The sequence below is a fragment of the Nomia melanderi genome, chromosome 8 (genome assembly GCF_051020985.1).
Source record: "Nomia melanderi isolate GNS246 chromosome 8, iyNomMela1, whole genome shotgun sequence".
NCBI classification, from domain to species: domain Eukaryota; kingdom Metazoa; phylum Arthropoda; class Insecta; order Hymenoptera; family Halictidae; genus Nomia; species Nomia melanderi.
The window spans coordinates 11,697,538-11,719,585 of record NC_135006.1 but is presented as its reverse complement, the minus strand read 5'-3'; the positions used below and the strand labels follow the sequence as shown (position 1 = coordinate 11,719,585).

The 22,048-nt window shown below is 45.0% G+C and overlaps 4 protein-coding genes across 7 annotated transcripts in view; 2 read left to right on the top strand and 2 right to left on the bottom strand.

Moving 5' to 3' along the window:
* Positions 1–90: 90 nt before the first annotated feature.
* HSPBAP1 (HSPB1 associated protein 1) lies at positions 91–1,688 on the top strand. 3 transcript variants are annotated; one of them, XM_031977743.2, is made up of 4 exons: positions 91–294; positions 393–679; positions 764–1,145; positions 1,224–1,688. In XM_031977743.2, the coding sequence occupies exons 1-4, from the start codon at positions 91–93 to the stop codon at positions 1,560–1,562; spliced, it is 1,212 nt and encodes a 403-aa protein (XP_031833603.2). In that variant the 3' UTR covers positions 1,563–1,688. The 3 variants fall into 3 exon arrangements, with proteins under 3 accessions (XP_031833603.2, XP_031833604.2, XP_031833605.2); XM_031977744.2 differs by having other exon boundaries at positions 147–294; positions 379–679; XM_031977745.2 differs by having other exon boundaries at positions 149–294; positions 373–679.
* Positions 1,689–1,753: 65 nt separating this feature from the next.
* On the top strand, positions 1,754–3,945 carry Arl2 (ADP ribosylation factor-like 2). 2 transcript variants are annotated; one of them, XR_012999078.1, is made up of 3 exons: positions 1,754–1,942; positions 2,173–2,751; positions 2,982–3,945. XR_012999078.1 is itself a non-coding variant. In XM_031977747.2 (2 exons), the coding sequence occupies exons 1-2, from the start codon at positions 1,878–1,880 to the stop codon at positions 2,660–2,662; spliced, it is 555 nt and encodes a 184-aa protein (XP_031833607.1). In that variant the 5' UTR covers positions 1,754–1,877; the 3' UTR covers positions 2,663–2,832. The 2 variants fall into 2 exon arrangements, 1 of the variants encoding a protein (XP_031833607.1); XM_031977747.2 differs by lacking the exon at positions 2,982–3,945 and having other exon boundaries at positions 2,173–2,832.
* Positions 2,896–6,679, bottom strand: LOC116427359 (uncharacterized). The gene is made up of 6 exons (XM_031977595.2): positions 6,661–6,679; positions 6,278–6,603; positions 5,318–5,734; positions 3,786–4,293; positions 3,310–3,723; positions 2,896–3,146 (listed from the first exon to the last, which is right to left on the bottom strand). Exons 1-6 carry the CDS (start codon positions 6,677–6,679, stop codon positions 2,896–2,898), a joined length of 1,935 nt encoding a protein of 644 aa, XP_031833455.2.
* A 2,320-nt stretch (positions 6,680–8,999) lies between these two features.
* Ser (protein serrate) overlaps positions 9,000–22,048 on the bottom strand; it is a 78,201-nt gene continuing 65,152 nt past the window's right edge. The window contains exons 4-6 of the mRNA XM_031977685.2: positions 16,731–17,349; positions 13,826–14,466; positions 9,000–13,020 (exon numbers count right to left, since the gene is read on the bottom strand). Of these exons, the coding sequence (XP_031833545.1) occupies positions 11,303–13,020; positions 13,826–14,466; positions 16,731–17,349 (2,978 nt within the window). The 3' untranslated portion in view covers positions 9,000–11,302. The remainder of the gene's footprint in view (positions 13,021–13,825; positions 14,467–16,730; positions 17,350–22,048) is intronic.

Sequence of the window (22,048 nt, the reverse complement as noted above, 5' to 3'; positions counted from 1 at the left end):
GTACATTTTTATGTGTGTATTTTATAATTTGATATTTATTACACAAAATATATTGTGCTCATAAAAAAGAATTATAAAAACTTGGTAGCTATGGAAAAATTGAATTGTCCATCGGAAGAAGTTTTAAAAAATGCTATTTTAGAAATCAAAGAGCCATTATTATTTCAACGAATGTTACAAAATATGACAGATGGATACACTTGGAAATTATTAGATTGGAATTTGTCTCAACTGGTTGAAAAGTTTGGCGACATTAAGCTACCATTTCGAATTGGTTGTAATGCCAAAACCAAGGTAAATTATAAATATTTTTTTATTAACCCTTACATATTTTATTGCTTGTATATATAATTTAAATATTAACATAATAAGTTTCAGATCTGTGCTTTTAGGGTCCACAGTGGGAGGTGAACTGTCCTGTGATTTCAATGACATTATCAGAGTTTATTAAACACATTAATTGTAATGAAGATAACAAAGAATGGTATTATTTTGATTACAAATATATGCATGAATGGTTTAAAGATAAACCAGAGATAATAGATTCAGTAAATTGGAAAAGGTTTGGTTTTGAGAAGACAGGTTTTGATTCCACGCTTTGGATAGGAAGCAAGGGTGCGCATACAAATTGTCATCAAGATTCTTATGGCTGCAACTTAATAGCACAGATTCATGGAAGGTTAATTATGTTCAATTTTAGTTCTATTTAAATACTTAAATGTTTTATGACTGTATATCATTATTTGTGAACAAATTATTTCAGAAAAGAATGGTTATTGTTTCCTCCAAGTTCAAGTGATGTTCTCCATGTAACAAGGGTTCCATATGAAGAATCAACAGTATATAGTAAATACAATTTCTTTTGCCCTACTGAAGAAGATGAAATAAACATATTAAAAATGAAAGATAAGGCAAAAGTAATAATCCTTGAGCCAGGAGATGTTTTGTTTGTACCTGCTGGTTGGTGGCATTATGTAGAATCATTGGAATTCTCTGTTAGTGTAAATACATGGTTACCAATTGTAACAGACAGTGTGTCAAGAGTTAAAGAAGCCCTGGTTAAATTAATAGTAGCTAGAATTGGCAAGAATCTTCTTGAGAAATCTGAAGAAGCTCATTTTTCATTATCTTATTGCATAAAATTGGTAAATTATAATGAAATAAATATAAACACTTTGTGTATAATAGAATTTTTTATATAATAATTAAAATTTTTTCAATAGCTCAGTGTTGCTCTTGGAGAATGTAAAAATATAGAAAATATAGATTTATCTCACAAAAAGGTAAAACACACAGAATGGACAGCAGATGATTTAGTAGAACAATATCCACAATATGTGAAGATGGTAAAGGATCTTGAAACATCAGAAATGAAGGAACTTTTAAGAATGAAAAGAAAAAGATTTCCTAACAACAGTGACGTGTCAGTACTGAGTTGTACTTCTAAATCTGATAATAATGTTCAAGATACTTCAATTCATAAGTTATCTGAAGATATTATAAATGCATTGTGTCATCCAGATGTTATTAATAAAGTGACAGACATACTTCTATCTTCATAAATATGTACATTTAGCTCTATTTTATTTTACAGTACATGAATGAATTAAAATATTTATTTTCCTTCGTATTTTTAATTATCTTCTGTAAATTGTTACAAGGAAAGAATATAAGGATTATTTTAATTACTACTGTTATTGATTATTTCTACCATATTTTTCCACTGAAAATGTTTGATTACAATTGAATGCAGTATAATATAGTTGCTGATCGATATAGGTTAACTTCGTTTGACAAGTCGTGAGTGTTTCTCATCTAAACATCGCGTCTTTGTATATTTAAAATTTAAATCATTGGTGCTGTTTATGTAAATTGCTATGGGTTTATTAACAGTACTTAAAAAGTTGAAACAAAAGGAAAAAGAAATGCGCATTTTAATGTTGTATGTATTCATTTTTTAATATAATTGAATAATTTTAAGGTTAGCTGAATGTTTGCTGTCACTTTCGTTAAAACAGTTTGTTTTTTAGAAGAAGTACAATTTGACTGATGATAATTTGTTCATATTTCTTATAAAATTTACATTTGTAATCTACTAACTATAATTAATATAATTTATAAGATAATTAATATGAAATATTTTTTATATGTTATAAACATTCATTTTTATAGAGGCTTGGACAATGCTGGTAAAACAACAGTGTTAAAAAGAATCAATGGAGAACCAATTGATACAATATCACCAACCCTTGGTTTTAATATCAAAACTTTGGACCATCGTGGGTACAAGCTTAATATATGGGATGTTGGTGGCCAGAAATCATTACGTTCCTATTGGAGAAATTACTTTGAATCCACTGATGGACTTATCTGGGTAATTGATAGTGCAGACAGAAGAAGATTGGAAGATTGCAAAATAGAGTTGTATAAACTTTTAAAAGAAGAAAGATTGGAAGGTGCAAGTCTTTTAATACTTGCAAATAAACAAGATTTACCTGGAGCATTATCTGCATCTGATATTGCAGAAGTTTTGGAATTACCGAATATTAAAACACATCATTGGCAAATATTTAAATGTTCAGCAGTTACTGGAGAAAATCTTGTAGAAGGGATAAACTGGATTGTGGATGATATTTCTGCAAGAATATTTTACATAGACTAATGCTGAAAGAAGTAACAACAAATATGTAATCGATGCCATTAGTGTTGTAATTTTTTACTTTATTTATTTTCCATCTGATGAAAGGAGAAGTAAGATTATTGTTTTTTTTACTTAAAAAACTGTTACTATAATGTCAACAGAACATAATAAATCCATATGTTTTCTTAATATATTGGTCTAATTTTAGAGTAGTCTAAATAACCACCTAATCTCTTTTTTTTAAAGATTAAATATTATTTGCTGTTGTTCTCTTTTATCTTCACTTGCTTCTTCTTTTCTGACTTGCTGCTTTTATCCCGTTTTCTTTTCTTCTTTTCAGGCTTTTCTGGTAGAGGTTCTGTCTCTGGATATTGTTTCATATAAACTGACTTCAATAGTTTTAGATCTACAGTATTCTTTGGGCCAATAAATTCCTTAGCAATCTCTTCTACCAAAGTTGGAGATAACTTGAGTTTAAAGTTCTTTACAAGCTCCATAAAGCCTGCTGCAAAGTAAAATTAACCGTATAAAATAATTTCATAACTATTAAAAGATCACGCACTTTTACAAATTGTTCTATTAGTATTTCAACATTCATCTTGTCATCTTCACTGATTCTTAAGACGGTCCGTACAATTTCCGGTTCATCAAATAAATTATACACGTACTTCTAGAAACAGACTTCTCCTCCAGAGAAAGCACAAAGTGACCGAAATTTTTGCGTTGTCTTTTCCTCTTTGGCCTCATCGCCTCGAAGTTAGCTCTCTTGAAAAGCAACATTGCCACATTCGGACCCTTAATTTCATAATTGCTTAGTATTCCTCCCAGTTTAATTTTAAGCCAGGGCCTGCTCTCTTCAATTGTTTGCAGCTCAACCAATACGTCTTTCTTCGCCCAGATATTGGTCAAATCCAAAAGGCGCAGCTCGCTTTCCGGAGTCATTTGCGGAGTGACTGACCGAATCAGCGTAATCGCTCCATCAGCTTTCAAAGGATTGTCACCTAAATACAGCTTCTCGAGTACTTTGTTCCTCGACAAGCCTTTAGCAATGATCGCAGCATCTTTGTCTTTAAACCTGTTCCCTGGAAAGTGTCATGTTAAGCTTCACGCCTGATGTACGCGGCAGACAACCGAACTGTTGTACCTCTCAGATTCAGTTTCTTCAGAAGTGGAGAACGGGACAACAACAACCGAAGATGGTTCGCGCATTCCTGGCCCAGGGCATTCCAGGATAAGTCAAGGTTCACCAGCGTGTCGCTCACTTCAATTGCCCTACACAATTTGCTCCATGTTTCTGCGGTGTACAAAGAATTCCAGGACAGCCTCAAGCAAGTGAGTGTATCGGAGGACGTGATCAACTGTTGTAGATGGTTCGCGCAAGACTCATCCAAATGGTTATCGTTCAAAGAAAGATCCATTAAGCCGCGATTTTGGCAAACCGCGGCTCCTATATATTCCATCCCTTCAGCGCCGATATTGCAATCAGACAAGTCCAACTTGGTCAATGTTGCGTTATCCATAATCCCGTCGTGAAGCCTCCAGGCACCTTTTGGCCCTATGCGACATCCCGCCAACAGCAGGGTGTGGATATTATTGTTCTTCTGGAGCAAATCACTGAGATGGTAGCAGGCGTCCTCCGAGAGCCAGTTCCCCTGAAAAGAGAATTAGATATTATGTATCACGTTAACTCCTTGACCTACAATATCCTGTCAGACTCGTGTCGAAAACCGTAAACTCAATTTGAGAAATGTAAATGTTGTTTATTGTTTTTAAATGTAACTTAAATATTACTTTTCTATTATCAATTGTTAATCTTTGGAGTAAACGTAGACGCAGGATAAGGATAAACATTTTTTCTTTCCCTGATAAATTATTAACAATGAAGTATGGTAAAGGCACCGGTGATTGACCTGGTACCAGTAGTTGACCATTTTTCGGGAAAACGTGAAAAATATGGTTTCTAAAAGTAATAATCTTTCGAGAAAGGCGCGGTAAATATGCTGCAGCATTCATCGGTCCAATTCCGACACGCTTTCACCTGAATTGAATTGTTTACCGCAAAAACCAACAATTCATTTCATTGGCGTTGGTTGTATGTCTCTGATTTCTACCGTGGAATTAACTTCTGCTCATTCGTATTCGTCTTTTTACTTGCAATTTCTCATAATCGTCGCAAATAAACAATATCAAAGTAATCACCTTCAGTGTTCTTGGTTTTACTGTAACTGATTAACCGCTAACATACGGTAAATTACTAGTTTCCTCGTTTTAAAGGATAGTCAACGTCTGCCGCAAGTATCGAATTTTCCAAAGTATCTATAAACTTCGAATAATGTAACTATTTGAAGAAAGTTTGCTTTGTTGCATAATGTAAGGTTTACTATTTATTCACGCAGAAAATTTGCCTTAACTGGTCAATCATTAGTGCTTTTGTCTTGTATCGATTATAGTTACGAAATAAATCATAGGGCGAAGGGTTAATTCTAAACCTGTGCGACAGGAGGTCAGAGGCCACATGTATCACTGTGGTAGATTAGCTTGACCGCGACCCGTCCAAAGAACAAGAAACCGAAGGGACCATCTCAAGTGAAGCAAGGATTATAATACCTTTTAGCAAGTTTTTTTATTTTTAGACATTGCGAAATACTAATGAAGTACTCGAAAAGCCTGCGTTACCGTGAGATCGATCACTTCCACCGTATGGTTGGACATCAAAGCTTCGCAGAGAGGTCTAACGATCCTCGGATTGATCCCGTAATACTGCAGACCGATTTTATTGGATAGCAACATCTCCTCGACCGCCTTTATAGGTTGAATCTTGGCCCGCTTCACCAGGTCTACGAACAGATCCACGCAGTCGGTGTAGCTGTCCGAGTGATCGCGGATGATCCAGAACGCAGGTATCACGCCAGGATCATCGGGCACCGGAAACGCGACGTCAAGATCGCGCAGTTTCAACTGAGAGTTGCTGATCTCGATGTCCTTTAGACAGTTATAAAGAGAACCGTCCGAAGACAACACGGTGCCGTCATCGTCGATCTCTTCTTCCGGCGTGATTAAAGTTTCCTCGGAACCTTCCGTTTTCTTCTTCAACTGGAATTTCCACACGGAGATTGAAGATGTCGTTTAACCCTTCGCACTCGAGAGGTGACTCTCACCAGTTGATTTGATACAGCAAAACTATGAAGTTGAATATTTAGCGTTCTAAATGAAACTTTGTATTGCTATGTGAAATATTTAATTAACTTCGAATGCCACGGTGGTCACCGGTGAATTACTATAAATCGAATTACTGTAGTCCAATCAAACGATGATTATCTGAAAACATTTCTATATTATGAATAATACTAATACGGTGGCATTCAGCTAAATGAAGCTGCAATAATAATACAATTCAATCGAATTATTGAATATTTGATTTCTTCCATTTCCTGTATTTTGCTCCATGGAATCGCGCGGCGTCTATGTTAAAATAGATTTGTTGCTTAATTTATCTGTGAATTATCGTTAAATTAGCTTCGAACAATGTCGTCTATACCTCGTCGGGAAATGTTAAGATATTTCTAAAGCTTCCGAGTGCAAAGGGTTAATCGAGACAGGTGTGTCTCGACACTACTGTTACCAAAGTAGAATTACGCCAATTAGCTGTCGCAGCTTCTCTTTCCTTTCCTCAGCCTTGGCAGCGATTCTCTCGGCTCTTTTGTCGCGAAACTGCCGAACTAGATCCGCGAATATGTCGATCAGCTCCTGCGGCTTCAACCTCTCCCTCTCTTCTTTTCCTGTTTCCTCTTCGTCTTCTATTTTCTCATCGTACTCTTCAGCTTCCGCTTCACCCTCGTAGCATGAAGCTTCATCTTCGTAATGGTACGACGGCCATATTTTGTAATCGGAGTAGTCCGATATTTCGGTAACATTGTCGTCGTCTGCGCCCTGAAAAACGATTCCACTGAACCGTGAACCTCCTGGAAGGGACTGCGTTGTCACGTAAACTTACCTGACTCTCCGTTTTTACGATTCACCTGGTGAACTGGGTAGCATCCAATTTTACTAGTCGCGTGTTCGTAGAAAGTACAATTTCCTTGGGGGAATTCCTCTGTTAGCAATAAGTTGCGCGACAAATACCGAATCGCTTCGATGACTTCTATCGACTCAATTTGCTTTGTCAATTTCTTATCTAAATTTTAGTCTTCCACGGATGGCGCGTTCCAATGCACATCAGCTGACGGAAATTGCATCCAGTGACAAGCGCGAATATTCAGGTTGCACTCAGTGTTTTATCATCGACATATGATGTGTTTCGAAGTTGATTAACACTGGAACTACCGAGCACTTAAACCGTCTTTTCAAGATTTCTTTATAAATACTAAAAGCGTGAATTTATTAAGATTTCAATTGGTTTATATTTCAGTTTAAGTATTACTAAATCAAATCTTAAAGAAATGATTAAAGAATTTGCGCGTTAAAGTGTCTGCGCCTTTGTTCTCGTGGCAGTGAATGTGTTAAGAAAGTCGGTCCGAATTTCATTCGAAAGCTTGCACACCTAATTCTTCTCCCTTCTTCCACAGTAAAATGTAGGTTTCGACTCTAGCTCGAGTCTATCTAAAGCAGTGTTTCCCAATTTTTTCTCTGCCATGTCTCACCTAAGCTTTTCCAAGATTATATATATTTTATTATATTATAATATTTTTATAATATTTATTATAATAGTTTTGCTATTTCATTTACGCGCGTAAATATTGTGAAATGTATGAAGTGATGTTTCAAATTTCAAATTGCCTCCCTTAACCTTCTATGGGCCGAATTTTTGTTCATGATTATAACAAAATCTACGCAGTACAAAATTAACGTCATTGTAACTTGAAAGTTACAAAATATATTCGTTTGATGAAATTATTGAAACTATTGAATACATTCTTAATTCGTATTCATATGTAGATATTTATTAGTTCACGCTTGAGCGTACAAAAGTTGAAGTTAACTAATTATTTTATTGGCCACTTCCAGTGCAAAATGAAATAAACCAACAAGATGCCGATACACTGATATGTGACTTCAAAGTTACATGAGCCTACAGAGGGTTAAAAATCAAACCGCCCCCCTGTCGGGAAACTCCGATCTAAAGAGTAGCATCAATGACAACAACCGCCCGAATCAAATTGATAATTTAGACGGTTGTTGAAAGTAGGTCGGGTTTTCCGGGTTTTCCGGCCCGACGAACGATCTGACACGCGTCGGATCTCTTTTCCGGTTGCGGTGATTGCTGCGTATGCACTACTCGCGTGGATAGAGCAGTTAAGCAACCTTGCTTCAGCCTTTCTCAAGGCGTGTGTCGCGCGGCGTCGGCCTCGGGACATACGCGGTTCACACGGGCCTTATTCGGCCACCGTCAGGGCTGACTCATTTACCGGGTATTCGTCAAGTGGCTCTTCTGGGCCATTGTATTGTAATTTCGACAGATCGTTCATTCAACACGGTCACGCGGGCGTTCGCGGCCCCCGTGCGTCGGCTGCCCGTGGCCGAACCGCCGCCCCGATGCCCACCGTTGTTGTCTCGGCCACGAAATTGCCCGCACCGCGGCCCTTTGTTGATCGGCAGACGCGCTTTCGATGATAATGAACAAGCATTATCCTCAATGAAACGATCTATTGAAATCTGTGGCGCGTCCACGATATCCGAGGTTGTTCACCGAGGCTTCTCGACCGTTTACCCGCCATTGTTTCGGGAAACGAAGGGATCCGCGCTCGGGATTTTCGACCCTGAAATCCTGAAGCACGAATGAAGCAAGGACTACTTGCAATTTGATACCAATGATTTCTATCGCGTTTAATTTGAACTCTACGAAGTATACGCGAGCATTTGATTATTGGAAAGCGACCAGGTTTATTTAGATTCTTAATGGTTTTAGATATATTTTCGAAACGCGCTTCGAACGACATCGCCGGTGGAAGTTTCGAAGTTAGACGAAGCTTGATCTTCGAGAACATATTCTATGCTGTCGACCTATTTTCTTTTAATGCGGTTATTCCCATTGGTTCCGCTATAATGTGAACACCCTGTACATCGTGTAAAATTTACAATCCTAAAGATTATTGAATGGAACAGACAACCAACGAACTCCCGTAGAATAGTCGAAACGAGACAGAAACTGAAAATTCCGCTGAAAACCCGAAAAACTCTATCACCGAAGCAATCGACTTTCAAATCCGTATCGAAAATTGCGTCGACCGAATTCGACTGGCACGGCGAGGTGTTAACACAGAGAAACGGTCCTGCGTTTGTCGAGGTCCCGCGGCTGCTCCCGGAAGGCACGTTTACCGTCGATTCTGCGTTCCCGGTGATTTGAATGCAACACCGTCGTCGCGGACACAGCTCCTCCACGTGAGAGAATTCGTTCGTCGAGTCGGTCGGGTACCGGGCGGCACGATGGAATGAAAAGACAGACGGTCTCGAAGGGTTGTACTTTTTATTGAAACTTTCTCAATCTTCGTTTACCTTAGGCGAGAAGAACCGTGAGGGGAGGGAAATGGGGGGACGGAAGGAGCTTATTTTATTTACACGCACATTAGTTCGCAAACGCACACACTTTCCTTCGGTATCTGACAGGTGCGGGGGCTGGCGGTTCTGCGGGACGGGGGAAGGGGGGCTGATCACATCTATTCGATTATCCATTAGCTATCTACGTTGCCGGAGGCCTGGGGCACTAATTCCTCGGACATGCGACGCAATTTCGTCGCGCGCCGAATGGGAACGACGCGCGCCCGTAAATAAGGAACCATTCGAGGAACCATTGTCCGCGGCCGCTTAATCAATTAATACAAGACGATAAAATAAAAATAATATAATATAAAATAATATAATATATATATATATTTATATATATATTTCCATCGGTTCTATATATATACTTTTGTATAATAATATATAGATTTCTTTATAAAATAAAGTATCTGTTATAAAAACTTCTTCTTTTTTCGTCCTTCCGTTCTAGAACTTAGGGGGTACCGCCTAATTACGAGCTATCTTTAACTTCTTCGCCTTCGTTTAACGTCTAGTGCGCCTGGCGAGCGGCCTCGCGCGGCAAGGTGGGCCGCGACGCGCCGCGGAGGCGATACTTAAAAAAAGGAGAAGAATAGATTACATGAACAAAATTGCACATCTAAGAGGGAAGGGGAAATGTAGGAGCAGGGAATGTCTGAGGGAGTCTGGTAAGAAAAAAACGGGCGCGATTTGGAGCCTGTTGTCTCCTCGGGAGGGTTTATTTACACCGACCGCGCGCCATCTTGGCGCTCCAATATGGCGGCGGTCGAGTCAATCGTCGTTCAATGGGATACGCCATTTTGTCGGTCCCGAATTGTGGGAACCGCTGGGAACGCTAATACGCAAATACTCGCAACAAGCTACACGGGGTTCGACGATCGTTCTTCTAACCGAGGAAGAAAATCTGTTCGACTGGCTCGTCGTCGTTCTCGCGTCGCGAAAACAATTTTACCATTCGTTTCTCGGGAGGAGAGATATAAGATTGCCGCGGGTGCTGTTCAAAAATTCCGAGAATTCAGAATCTGAAATGATCTAGAATTTAGGAGACGAACGACCATTGCGATTTTCCGCCGTGTCCGAAGATTTTCTTCCGGCAACGATCGCCGTCGATCGCTAGAAATCGCGTCTAGGTCCGAGAGGAGCAGGACAGGGCAATGGCGGGGCGAGAACGAGAAAGTCTCACGCACGATATTCTCTCTTTCTCTCTCTTTCTACGAGTATCACAATAATATCGTCCGACGGAACGTACGTCCACGCTGTTCGCAATTCCACCTCGACACCGTAGCGAGACGTTACGGAGCAGAGAAGTCGATTTTTGAAATGATTCTCTGCTGGGTGTTGGGGCAACGTTGCGGTACAGTTTCGATTAACGGTGGAGGGACCATGATCGATCCATGATCCACGGTTAACGCGGATACAACGTCGAATCTTAGACCTTAAGAAAGTTCTAGGAATGAGGATAGGGAGGAGAAGGGGTTAGAGGACGAGGGAGAGCGGGTGATGGAGATACAGGCTTAGCGAAATTAATAAGTACGAGCTATGTACATATGTACAACGATAGAACGACTCGGCATTATCAATACAACTATGTATCGTCGATCGGTTATTGTCGTGTATCGTGGAATCGCTGGGAGCGCGGACGATGGGCGAACACGGAGAGCGTGAAGTGCACACCTCGAATGCACAGCGGATCAACGTAACCTTCCAGCTACCCGGTAGCTGACCAAGTAACGAAGTAACGATCGCATGAATTGTATCTTCATTGATTCCGTTGTAAAAAGTTAGAAAAGAGGCAAGTCCTATAGTGGTCTTCCCCATAAAACATGGTTTAACAAAGCTTCTACAGCGGTGTTCCAAAAGATGAAATTGAAGGCTACCGCAACAGTCGCTAAAAGGTTAATTCCATCCACAGTGTTCAAGGTAGAAAATCTCGCAAGAAGAATCTTCATTTCGCTTCTCCAATCACCTGCATCCGTGTGATTTACCCCTGGCCCGCGAACTCTAACGGAGAAGAATCGTCGACGCCTAACATCCTCGCGGTTCGTTTCGTTAGGGGCACACGGTGCCATAGATTTTTCTCTTAGTGTCCATAAATCCGGCGCTCGATCGGCTCGATATCCGAGCTTACACGTGTACGGTCAACACTTGATGCGGCACCGATGTCTGACTGGTTCCTGGTTGCTGATGAGAAGAGTACGACGGCTCTTGCAGTCTGGGCTTGGTGTACGGTTTGTGGGGTCCCTCCTCGTAGCTGAAGCTGGCCGTGTTGTTCCTCGCCTCGGCGCTGGGCGGCTTGTAGAGCGGCGGCAGTCGGTGTCTCCCTTCTTCGGAGACCATCTCGAGACTCTCCTCAGTCGCGCCGAGAGCGCCCAATGACGTCCCGGACAGCGGCCTGACCACGGACACCCTTGGCTCGCCTTGGTCCTGATCCTTCAACGGGTTCGCGTATCTCCTCAGGTTCTCCTCGTTCTGCAGGTTGTTCGACTTCTCGTCCAGGTCGCTGCGGTGTCTGTGCAGCGAGGTCTCGCTGCTGGTGGTAGCGGTCAGGCTCGAGCGTTGCCTGACGGACCGCAGGTACCACAGGCCGCCGAACAACGCCAGCACGAGGACAGTGGCGAGAGCACCGCCCAGCACGGCCACGTAACTGCCAGCACTGCTGGCATTCGCAGAGCTCGGTTCGCTGAGCAACGCCGTCTCCACCTTGACCTCCAGCACGGAGGCCAGGGCGAGAGGTCTACCCAGGGGTCTGCTGAGCGCCTCGCCTAGGTCTCTGGCCGCGTCAGCAGCCGCTTCGGAGAAAATGGTTACCTCGACCGTGTCGTTGTCACCTGGCTTCAAGTCGCATAAGAGAACGATCGACTGAGGCCTCCTCGGGTCTGCTAATAGCTTCCTCAGGCGTCTACAGAGGATCTCCACGGAGGTGCCCGCGGCTAGGGTGTCTCTCCTGAGTAAGATGGTCAGTCTCGAACAAGTTGGGCCTGGGGTGGCTTGCCCGGGCCAGCAGGAAGGTGGAGCCGGTAACGCTGGTGGACCCACCCTTCTGCCAGTTTCTACCGGTCTACACTCGCCCCAGGCTGGACAGGGTGGCGCGAGGCAGCTCTCGCTCGGGCTAGGCACGCAGACCTCGTGGGCCAGGCAAGAGGTGCCGTTCAAGCAGTTCCCGGGGCCGCACCAGATGTTGCTGCATTGATTCTTCCCGTTCCGGCACTCGCAGATGTTACAGTCGTCGTCCCAGCTGGCGACCATGCAGCCTGGCCCACCCGCGGTGCGGATCTCGCAGCGCGACCCGCTTCTGCCGGGCGGACAGACGCACGAGTAGCTCGCTATGCCGTCGACGCAGGTGGAGCCGCCCGTGCACGGGTCGCTCGCGCACTCGTTCACGTTTATGCGACAGTCCGGCCCGGTGAATCCCGGCGCGCACTCGCATCTGAACCAGTTGATCCCGTCCACGCACTTGCCGCCGTTCAGGCAGGGCAACGGCTGGCAGTCGTCCACGTCCCGCCGGCAATTCGGACCCTCGAATCCTTCCCGGCAGACGCACCTGTAGTTCCCGTCCGCCGTGTTCACGCAGGTCGCCCCGTTCTCGCAGGGGTTGCTCGCGCAAGCTGGCGATGCTATGTGGCAAGCCGCACCCTTCCAGCCTGGCGGACAGTGGCAAGTGAAGCTGTCCCCGCGGTCCTGACAAGTGCCACCATGCCGGCACGTGCCTGGCTCGCAGTGACCACCACGCAATGCGCATGTCTTGCCCTTCCAACCGCCCCTGCAGATGCAGGTGAAGTCCGCGACCCCGTCCATGCAGGTACCGTTGTTGCGGCACGGAGCGTTCATGCACTCGTCCACGTCTGCAACGATGAATCAGTCGCTGTTAGCTTCGGTTTATAATAGTATCTTTATTGGAATCTTTTAACACGTTCGCTACTGTCACGTATTTGTGACGGCAGCGGTCCTATATTTTATATAAAGAAAATGAAATTAATTGTGTAGATATAGTTAGTTGGCCCCTTGACCTACAATATCGTGTCAGACCCGTGGTGAAGATTTCAAGTGGAATTTAATAAACGCAAATATTATTCAGTTTGCTTGAATGCAATATTGACATAGAATAAGACTGGAATTTTCTCTTATTTTGAATAAATTATTAATAGCAAAGCAGTTACATCAATCACAGTCCAGAAAATCATAGGACAAGAGTTTAACACGTTGAATGCCGCACGATTTCATAGAGCAAAATACTGATCGAATTGCATTATTATTATTGCACGTTCATCTAGCTAAATGTCACTTAGGTAATTCGATTTGGTTGGAGATCATCGGTGACCCCATTACACTCAACGTATTAAAGCTATAAGCTACAAAATTACATTTAAGGATTCAATGACTTCAGCTTCGTTTGTCCCAATACTTTGTTTACAAGATTCATTGAATAAAATACAATTGAGAGGATCGCCACTGAAACGAACCCTGGCAGCGAACGTGTCAATCAGATACTCGAGGGAGGGTAGCTAAAGAGTTAGCAATGTATCCCCAGTCAGTAAACAATACAGCATTCTCAGTTCCAGAATCTTACTCTTTATCTACGAAAAGAAACACTGAAACAATGCACGCAACCCTACAGAAATTCATATAACGACGTACACAAGTACCCACCCTGATCACAGAGGTCTCCAGTCCATCCCTCTCTGCAGATACACTGGAACGAGTTGACCAGGTCAACGCAGGTCCCGCCGTTCAGACATGGGTTGCCCCGACAGTCGTTGATGTTCTCGTGGCAGTGCATCCCGGTGTAGCCGGGGTCGCAGATGCATCTGCCGCCGCTGCATCTGCCGCGACCGCCGCACGGGGTTCCCTCGCTGCCGCAGCCGGCCTCCTCGTCCGTGACGCCGAACTGCGGATTGTGGGAGGCCGTCTCCGAGCAGTTCTTCCCTTGCCATTGTACCGGGCAGTGGCAGTAGTAGTCGGTCTGCGTGTTGAAGCAGGGCGCCGAGTTCCGGCACGGATTCGGGCTGCAGTGGTCCCTGTCGATCTCGCACTGGTAACCGGTGAACCCGACCGGGCAGACGCATTCGTACGCGTTCACGAGGTCCCTGCACTCCCCGCCATTTTGGCATGGCTTCGAGGCGCACTCGTCGATGTCGACGTCGCAGTCCTTGCCCGAGTAGCCCGCGGTGCAGCTGCAGTGGTAGTCGTCGACCAGGTCGATGCACAGCGCCCCGTGCTGGCACTGGCCCACGCAGTCGTTGATGTTCTTCGTGCAGTTCTTCCCCGTGAAACCGCTCCTGCAGCGACACCTGAAGACAAGTGAGACACGATCATTGAAGTGAGGATAAAGCACCGAAGAATTTTTATGAAGGCCAGGTTCAACTCTTTATGGAGGAATGTCGAGATTTCGGCGAGATGAAGTTTTCATATTTGGAAGACTATGTCGCGAACAAATGATTTGATTACTCGAACGGCAAGAGATCGGCACGTGGTTTCCTTTTCTCCTGTTATTTAACGCGTTGACTGCCTGAGCTGAATCAAACCGAAACGTCTAATTCTCTAGTCGACGGTTCACGATGGCGAAAACAAAGTTGCGCGTTGCTTTCCGATTTGGTCTATATTCCGTTGATCGTGCCGATTCTATCTGACTTTCGCTAAACGCGTTCGCTACAGATATTCGAAACCATTATTTTATTCCGATAATTGTATTAGTTCACTTTGCTTCGTATATTGTAATTTTACCACTGGACGGTACTTGGGACTATTCTGACTCAAAGTGTCAATCTTCAAATTAAATCTCGTTCTCGAAAGTGAAATGAAACTTATAGATATTGTTATTAGAAATGATAAGCTACGACACTATATTTAAGAACTCAATGATTTGTTTCAGTTTCATTTTTCTAAGATTTTCTATAGAAGATTTATTGCATCGAAGAAAATATAATTGAGGAGACCGTCCCTGAAATAAGCGCTGGTAGCGAACGCGTTAATAAGTCACAGAAGCATTTGCTATGTTTCTAATAATCGCGAAAAGAAAGAATCAGGAGTGGGTCATTTTGCCCGTTCGGTAGTTCTAGTGTTAGAATATTACATTAATCGGTATTCCAATTTCAGATACGAAGATCTTCGATCGACCTCTCCAAATCTCTCGCGGCGAAGGTAGCGTTCGCTTCGAGAAACCATTCCCTCGCGTCTGTACGAGTCGGCAATGTACCCCAGAATCTTTCGCAGTAATTCGGCTCGGTACTAAAGCGGACGGCGCGATGTAAAATAAATTTTATTCATTCCCGTCGCGTGCGCGTACCGGGGTAATGCTTCGAATTCATTTTATTACGCGCTGCGCGGTAAACAATATAAAAATTCGCGTCGTGAATTCTCCGCGTACGCGGGCTGCCGGCTTTCTTTCTGCGCTCCGAAGATTATATCCTTAGAGGAGCTTAACGTAATACCGTGGACTCTTTCGAAACGATTGTCCGAGAGGCTTATTGGTGCGTCCGATATTAATTCTTCCCACGGATTTCCATAATCCTTCGGCGGTGGAGTTGTTAAAACGGGGCCCCGGTTTTGGCGCGCTCGCGAAAAGGGGGGAAAACGGCGCGCAGAAAATGCCCGTCGATGGTATTCAGGCTCGGGCAATAATCAGATGGTTCGATCGGTCTTGAAAGTAACTACCCGGGTTTCTGCGTTACGCATTTCCCACTCGCTCCGCGACGGATCGGATACCGTTCGCGTATGGAAAGACCACGACCGAATAAATAAATTCTCCGGCGGCTTGCGTCAGGGCAGTTACGTTCTACTCCGCCGGATTAATTAGCGCGTACCGGGTGCACCAGCTGAAAAATCAACGCCTTAAAAACGACCGAACGCGAGCCGCGCCGCTCACCGGTTACCTTCATCCCGCGATATTTTCAATGCTCCGCGGGTAAAGACGTTCTAATTCAGCCTCGGATCCGTTGCCAGCCGCTTTTAAATCCGCGCTGTGAATCCAGCGGTCGCGCGTTCCTAGACAAGCCGAAGCTGTCGGTCTCTTAATCCTTTACGATCGGCACATTTTTCTGGTGATAGTACCGACGAAGCAAATATACGTAATATGAAATTCAATATGCGTGAAATTGACGCGTTCCGTAAACCTAGTGTTAACGTACATGTTTTTTCACTCAATTCGTCTGAAAAAATGCCTATAACTCACTGAAAAATGTTAAACATTTCTAGTCAAAGACTTCCGAGCGCAAAGGGTTAAAGTGTCTTCCTAAAGATCCTTTTCAGTGGAAACAAAACGCAATATATCTTTCCATATGCCTCTCCTCTCGATCGTAGATTTCAGAACAATCTCCCACGGCTTTCCTTTTTCTCCGCCCGGAACCACTGTGTTCCATCATCCGCAGGTACCAGATCTTCACACCACGCGACGGTGTCCAAGTATCAAACGACCACGGTTCTCGTTCAGTTTCCCGAAACTCGCGATCTCAGGGAAAAGCGACGAGTTCGATTTTTCCATGATCGCCTCGGGTGTCCTCGAGATGAAAGGGTTGCGCAACGGGGAAAGTGGCAACGTAAGAGGCGTGCAATTTACCTGTAGTCGCCGGCTAGGTTCGAGCAGGTCATCGAGTTCTTGCACGGCGACTCCTTCAGGGCGCACTCGTCGACGTCGAACTGGCAGAGCACGCCCTGCCAGGCGGTCGGGCAGTTGCAGACGAACCCGTTCTTCCCGTCCACGCAGGTGCCGCCATTTTGGCAGGGCTGGGAAGCGCACTCGTCGATGTCGGTCGCGCAGTAGGGCCCGCTGAAACCGGCGGCGCACTCGCAGTGCGCGCTCTCGCCCAGCTCCTTGCAGGTCGCGCCGTTCAGGCAGGGGTTGGACGCGCACGGGTTGTCGACCTTCTCGCAGGTCGGCCCCGAGAATCCCTCGGGGCACGTGCACTTGTATTGATCCGGCGCGGTGTTCTCGCAGGTGCCCCCGTTCTGGCAGGGCTCGTGGGTGCCGCAATAGTTTAGATCCTGGTCGCAGAGGATCCCGCCCCAGTTCGTGTCGCAGATGCACTGCCAGCTGGACCCGTTGCAGTAGCCGTGCTTGCAGCCCGGATAGGGGGTGCACTGATCGCAGAGCTCACCCCGCCAACCGTGACGGCACTTGCACTCGCCGCTGACGTTGCAGTGGCCGTGCACCGGGTGGCAGCCCTCTTTGCAGACCGCTGGAACAGAACGAAACGAATTTGCGGTTAGTTTGATGGAGATGGGTCTGATACGCTTGGCTCGAGGACCAACGGAGATTCCTTATGTCGCGATGGTAGTGAAATTTAAATGACGAAGGGAGACTGGGCTTGAAACGATGGCATTTAGATGGAACGGATGCAAACGTTTTCAAACACTTCGGAACGATAGTTATCTGTTGTTGTATCGTTAACGCGATGACCCAGCGTTAATTTAGTCACGCGACACCACGAATATTCGCATTCCGCGTCGCGTTAAGCCCGAGATTTACAGTCTCGGAAATTGTCGCGATTGCCGGTGGTCTTTTCGAGTTCCCAGAAACTCGAGCCACGGTGTCAAGGTTCTTCTCCTCTCGGTCCACGGTCGCGGGGCAACGATCACAAAGCGATCCCCCTCTTGGTTTTTCGTTTCCTTTTCAATCGGCGAGTCGAGAGCGACAAGAAACAAGAAGAAGAAGACGGGCCGACGGCCGGCTATAACTCAACCCGGCCTCGCCGACCGAATAATCCTCCTCCGTTCAACAATGGCCGGCGGACCGCGAACGGCACAAAAGTCAGCGCCGTGAATGGAAGTTGAAACACAAACGATTAATCCGGCCGTGGGCCACGAAAGCGTATAAGTGTCGGATTTATTTTCCGCGTCCCACGTCTACGGGGGATTATAACGATCACGGACGATTTCGTGGCCCGCGTGTGCGTCCCTCCTTTATTCCGCTTTATCCTCGCGGCCGTCGGAGGAGACGGCGGAGGAGGCACGGCGGGGCAACAGGTACTCTCGCGTCGCTTCTTACAGGTGGCGGGATGACGAAATCCAATTTCGTGCGGGCAAGGTACCGTATCCGTGGAAACGGACGCTTTCGTTCCCTTCGGCTGGAAGAAGACGAAGAGGAAGGGAAGAAAAAAAAAAGGAGAACGGAGGAACGTGACGGCCCGGGATCTTCGGGGCCCGGGGAACCAGCAACTCAATTAGCCGAGGGGACAGAAAGACGGATGAGAAGTGACAGAGAGAAGGATTATCCCTCTGACCGTGAAACGAAAATTCACGTCGCGCGACACGCGTGCACCACGTATCCCTCAAACTTTTAATCGGTGTACCGAACTCTTTACCGTTACGCGCGCGGTGAGAGGATGCACGCTGAGAGCATACAGGGTGTTCCAGTCGATGGAATCGATCATCGTCTTCCGGCGATTCTTGGTATAAATATTTTGACGGTATTCATCTCGGGTAAAGTGATCTATCTTCCGTCTTTCGATATCGCTCGACGATACGAGCCTTAACGGTGTCTTTTGGTAGTTCGATTTTAATCGATAGCGACTTTAAATTTGTACTTTTTCGTTGGAAACACTATGGACAAGGTGTAAGATATAATATTTCTGATGATAAGGGTTCGCAGCGAAATATTTCCTGGTTTACAATGGTGAACTGCGCAGTTTTTCGTTGTGGCCTCGATCTCCTTCGCTAATCCAATATGGCGGACGACTGGGGCCGAAAAGATGGCGGCCATCTTGGCATGCCCAGCGGAACTTGGCGCGAAATCGTATATATTATAATTCCTACGGGCGCGCGGAGGTATAACTTTTTGTCACGTCTATCAAACTGAAACCAGTTATTACAAAACTCTTGATTAAGACGCGGCGGGGCTGGGCGTTCGGGCTCCCGGCGGACACTTCTTCAAAAAGATCAGAGAAACCCGACGTCACGATCTGTCCACTCGAATCTAGGACACCGTATTTACACGCGGCTAAGTCCCAGCTATTTTTCAACCTTAATGCCTGAATATATATATACACAAATATATGTGTACATATATCTATCGTCGTGCGTATACACAGCTGCATATTTCCAGCGTCGCGGGTGAAGGACGTGTAGCCACTCTCGTGGGATCTTTAATGATTAATAGTCCTGCTGGTTTCTCGTTCGCGCGGGGGTCGCCGGTCCGTGGATATTTATGCGACTGCGGTCCGGCGTCCTCAGGCCCTAAATAAAGACGCTTCTGCCGCGTGTTCTATGTTGCATTCCAGCAGTGATATTGGCATTGTAGATAATATCGAAGTTACAAAAACAGACTTTCGTCAAACAACTGGATACAAAACTAGACAAAAGCTCAAACCGTACAACTACGATCCTGCATACAGTAAAATTGAACGAAACCTAATTTAATCACACTTTAACATGAGTTACCTACAGACAAACAAAATGCAATTCCTGATTCGATAGCTTCCTGTAATTACGCATCGGAGCGTATCGCAATCGCCTCGATTCCAATTACACAAGAATAATTTCTTCCTGAATTATCGTCAGTAATATGTAATCGAATTACATTTAACTCAACTCTGAGCCAGAAGCCTAGCCAACTCTAACATCGACGAAGAGATTTGGTCATCCGCGAACTGTACTCCGCTTCTCCTGGCAGTTTTGCGGTCTCTCGGAGAGGATCGAGGCAACGTTCGGTTCCCGATTGTTGCGTGGATCACGAGGATCTAGATTTCCCTCACGGCTACCAGAGTGGGCAATTACGGCTGCCAGAAGTGTCGGGAACGAGTGTGCTCAATCTGTGCCTACCGGTTAGATGAACTCTCTCTCTCTCTCTCTCTCTCTCTCTCTCGCCCCCTCTCCCGATTTTTTCTTGTTTTCTTCATCGGGGACGCAACAGGTGCGCGCTCGCGCGGGAATTACTCGGCGGACGGGGAATCGTCGTTTCGTGACCGGCGATTCGCGGTTCGTTTAGGAAAGTCGATTACCGGCTGGTCGGCCGCGCGAGCCGTCGAGGATGCTGCAGCCCGCTCCGAGCCCGGTTACTCGTCGGCGAGGGTTAATTACACTTGTCTACGCGTGAAATCGAGCAAATCGAGCGTGAGGAGCTGCCTGGGAACGCCGCGGGCGAAAATATCGCAAAAATCCGGGAATATTCCTATCGCTTTGGGGGTTTTGCTATGGATAGAGGATCTTCAGATTTCTGAACCCTCGGGACGATGATTTTCGAAGGTCGGAACATTAGAATTCAACGTATCCGCCTTCTAAAACATACGTAACGCGAGAGTTACTTTTACGAGTCACGTCTTCGTCGAACTGATCCGCTTCGCGAAACATGGCACTGCTAAAACCAGAGGAGACTACGAAATTATAGAAGACTACAGGAGGAGCACTCTCGCGCTACTTTCAAACGAACCACCATCCTTTAACCCCTACGATTTATTTCTCAATTATAATCGACACGACTATTCTATTAATAATTCATTAGAAAAAGCGAAAGATTTTAGGTATATTCTATGTTCGCTCCAAAGTATACTGATTAATAACAGAAAAGTAACGTTTCTACGAGATGACACGTTACAAGGCAAAGAGTTAATTATTCAATGACAGAAAAATATGTTTCGCGCGAATTGCAGCATCCCCAATTTCCACTTGATATTATCGATAACATTTAATATAGTCTTTTTTTCTTTAATTCTTTCTTTATGCTATAATATATAATCCTTAAGCTTAATGTCAATGGTCATCCCCCAGAAAAAGATACAAACTGTTTAAATCAAAGGCTAAAAGTCTTCTGGAACAGCACCTCCTCTAATTTTAGCTATAACCCTCCACTGTTCAAATTTCTTTAGCTTCCCCTGTCTAACCTCCTTAACGACCTCGTTTTCGAATTCTTCCACCTTCCTCCCGGCGGGCATTAGGTTGAAGCCGAGGTTCCGCGTCCCAGTGAAACCGGAACAAAGCTGGCGACGAAGTCGGACAGCGCGTCGGATTATTCATATTTGATTAACACCTAGCATACAGTACCGTTGCCTCGTTGTTCGGGATCTATAAATCCAGCCCCGAGCGTCTACAGTTACACGTCTATGGGTTTTTTGCCGATTCCCCGACGCCGGGGAAATGAAACTCGCGCGATTCGTCTTCGTACGCCGGCTTCTTTATTTTCACCGTCCCCTCTCCCCCTCCGGCCGTCGTCCTCGACGGTGCCACGGCGAACGGACGCGCCGCGAAGAATCGGATTACAGGTGAAGGTTCACGACTTTCACGTCGTAACGCTTACCTTTTGCCACGGGGCGGACAGACGGCGATAATCTCGCCGGCGGAAAAGCGAACGTTTACTTGTCCGCCGCCATTAAACGCGACATTTTACGATTTGCACGCCGCGTAACCATAAACCCGGTGAAATCGCGCGACCAATATGCCGCGGCGATCCCGAGGACACGGACGGCATCGTCGGACGTAACGATCGCCTTCACTTCGATCGACGTTGTTCACCGATTGTCTCGGATTGAAACTTGATCGAGTCTTTTCGGTTTCCTCAGACCTGTCTTCGATGAAATAGGTGCTTGAGATGAAGACAAATCTCTCGTTGCTTCGATAATTGAGCTACTGATTCGAATAGTTCATATTCAATAAAATACGAAGACTGATAATGAGGTTTTGGGAATTTGTCTTTGGATAATTGCTTGTGATGTGTGGTATTGTGAAATGTAACAGTTAACGCGAATTTCTTGGACACTCGAGAGTTTTAGGGGTTCAACATTAGAACTACCAGGTGGGTTAAAATTGATCAATTCCCAATTTCTTCTGTTAGAATGATTGTAAAGGTACAGATGCTTCTTTAAGAAATGATTAAAGTTGATTCGGTAGTACTTAAACTAAAGTATAAACCGACTGAAATGTTATTAAATTCACACGTATAGCTTT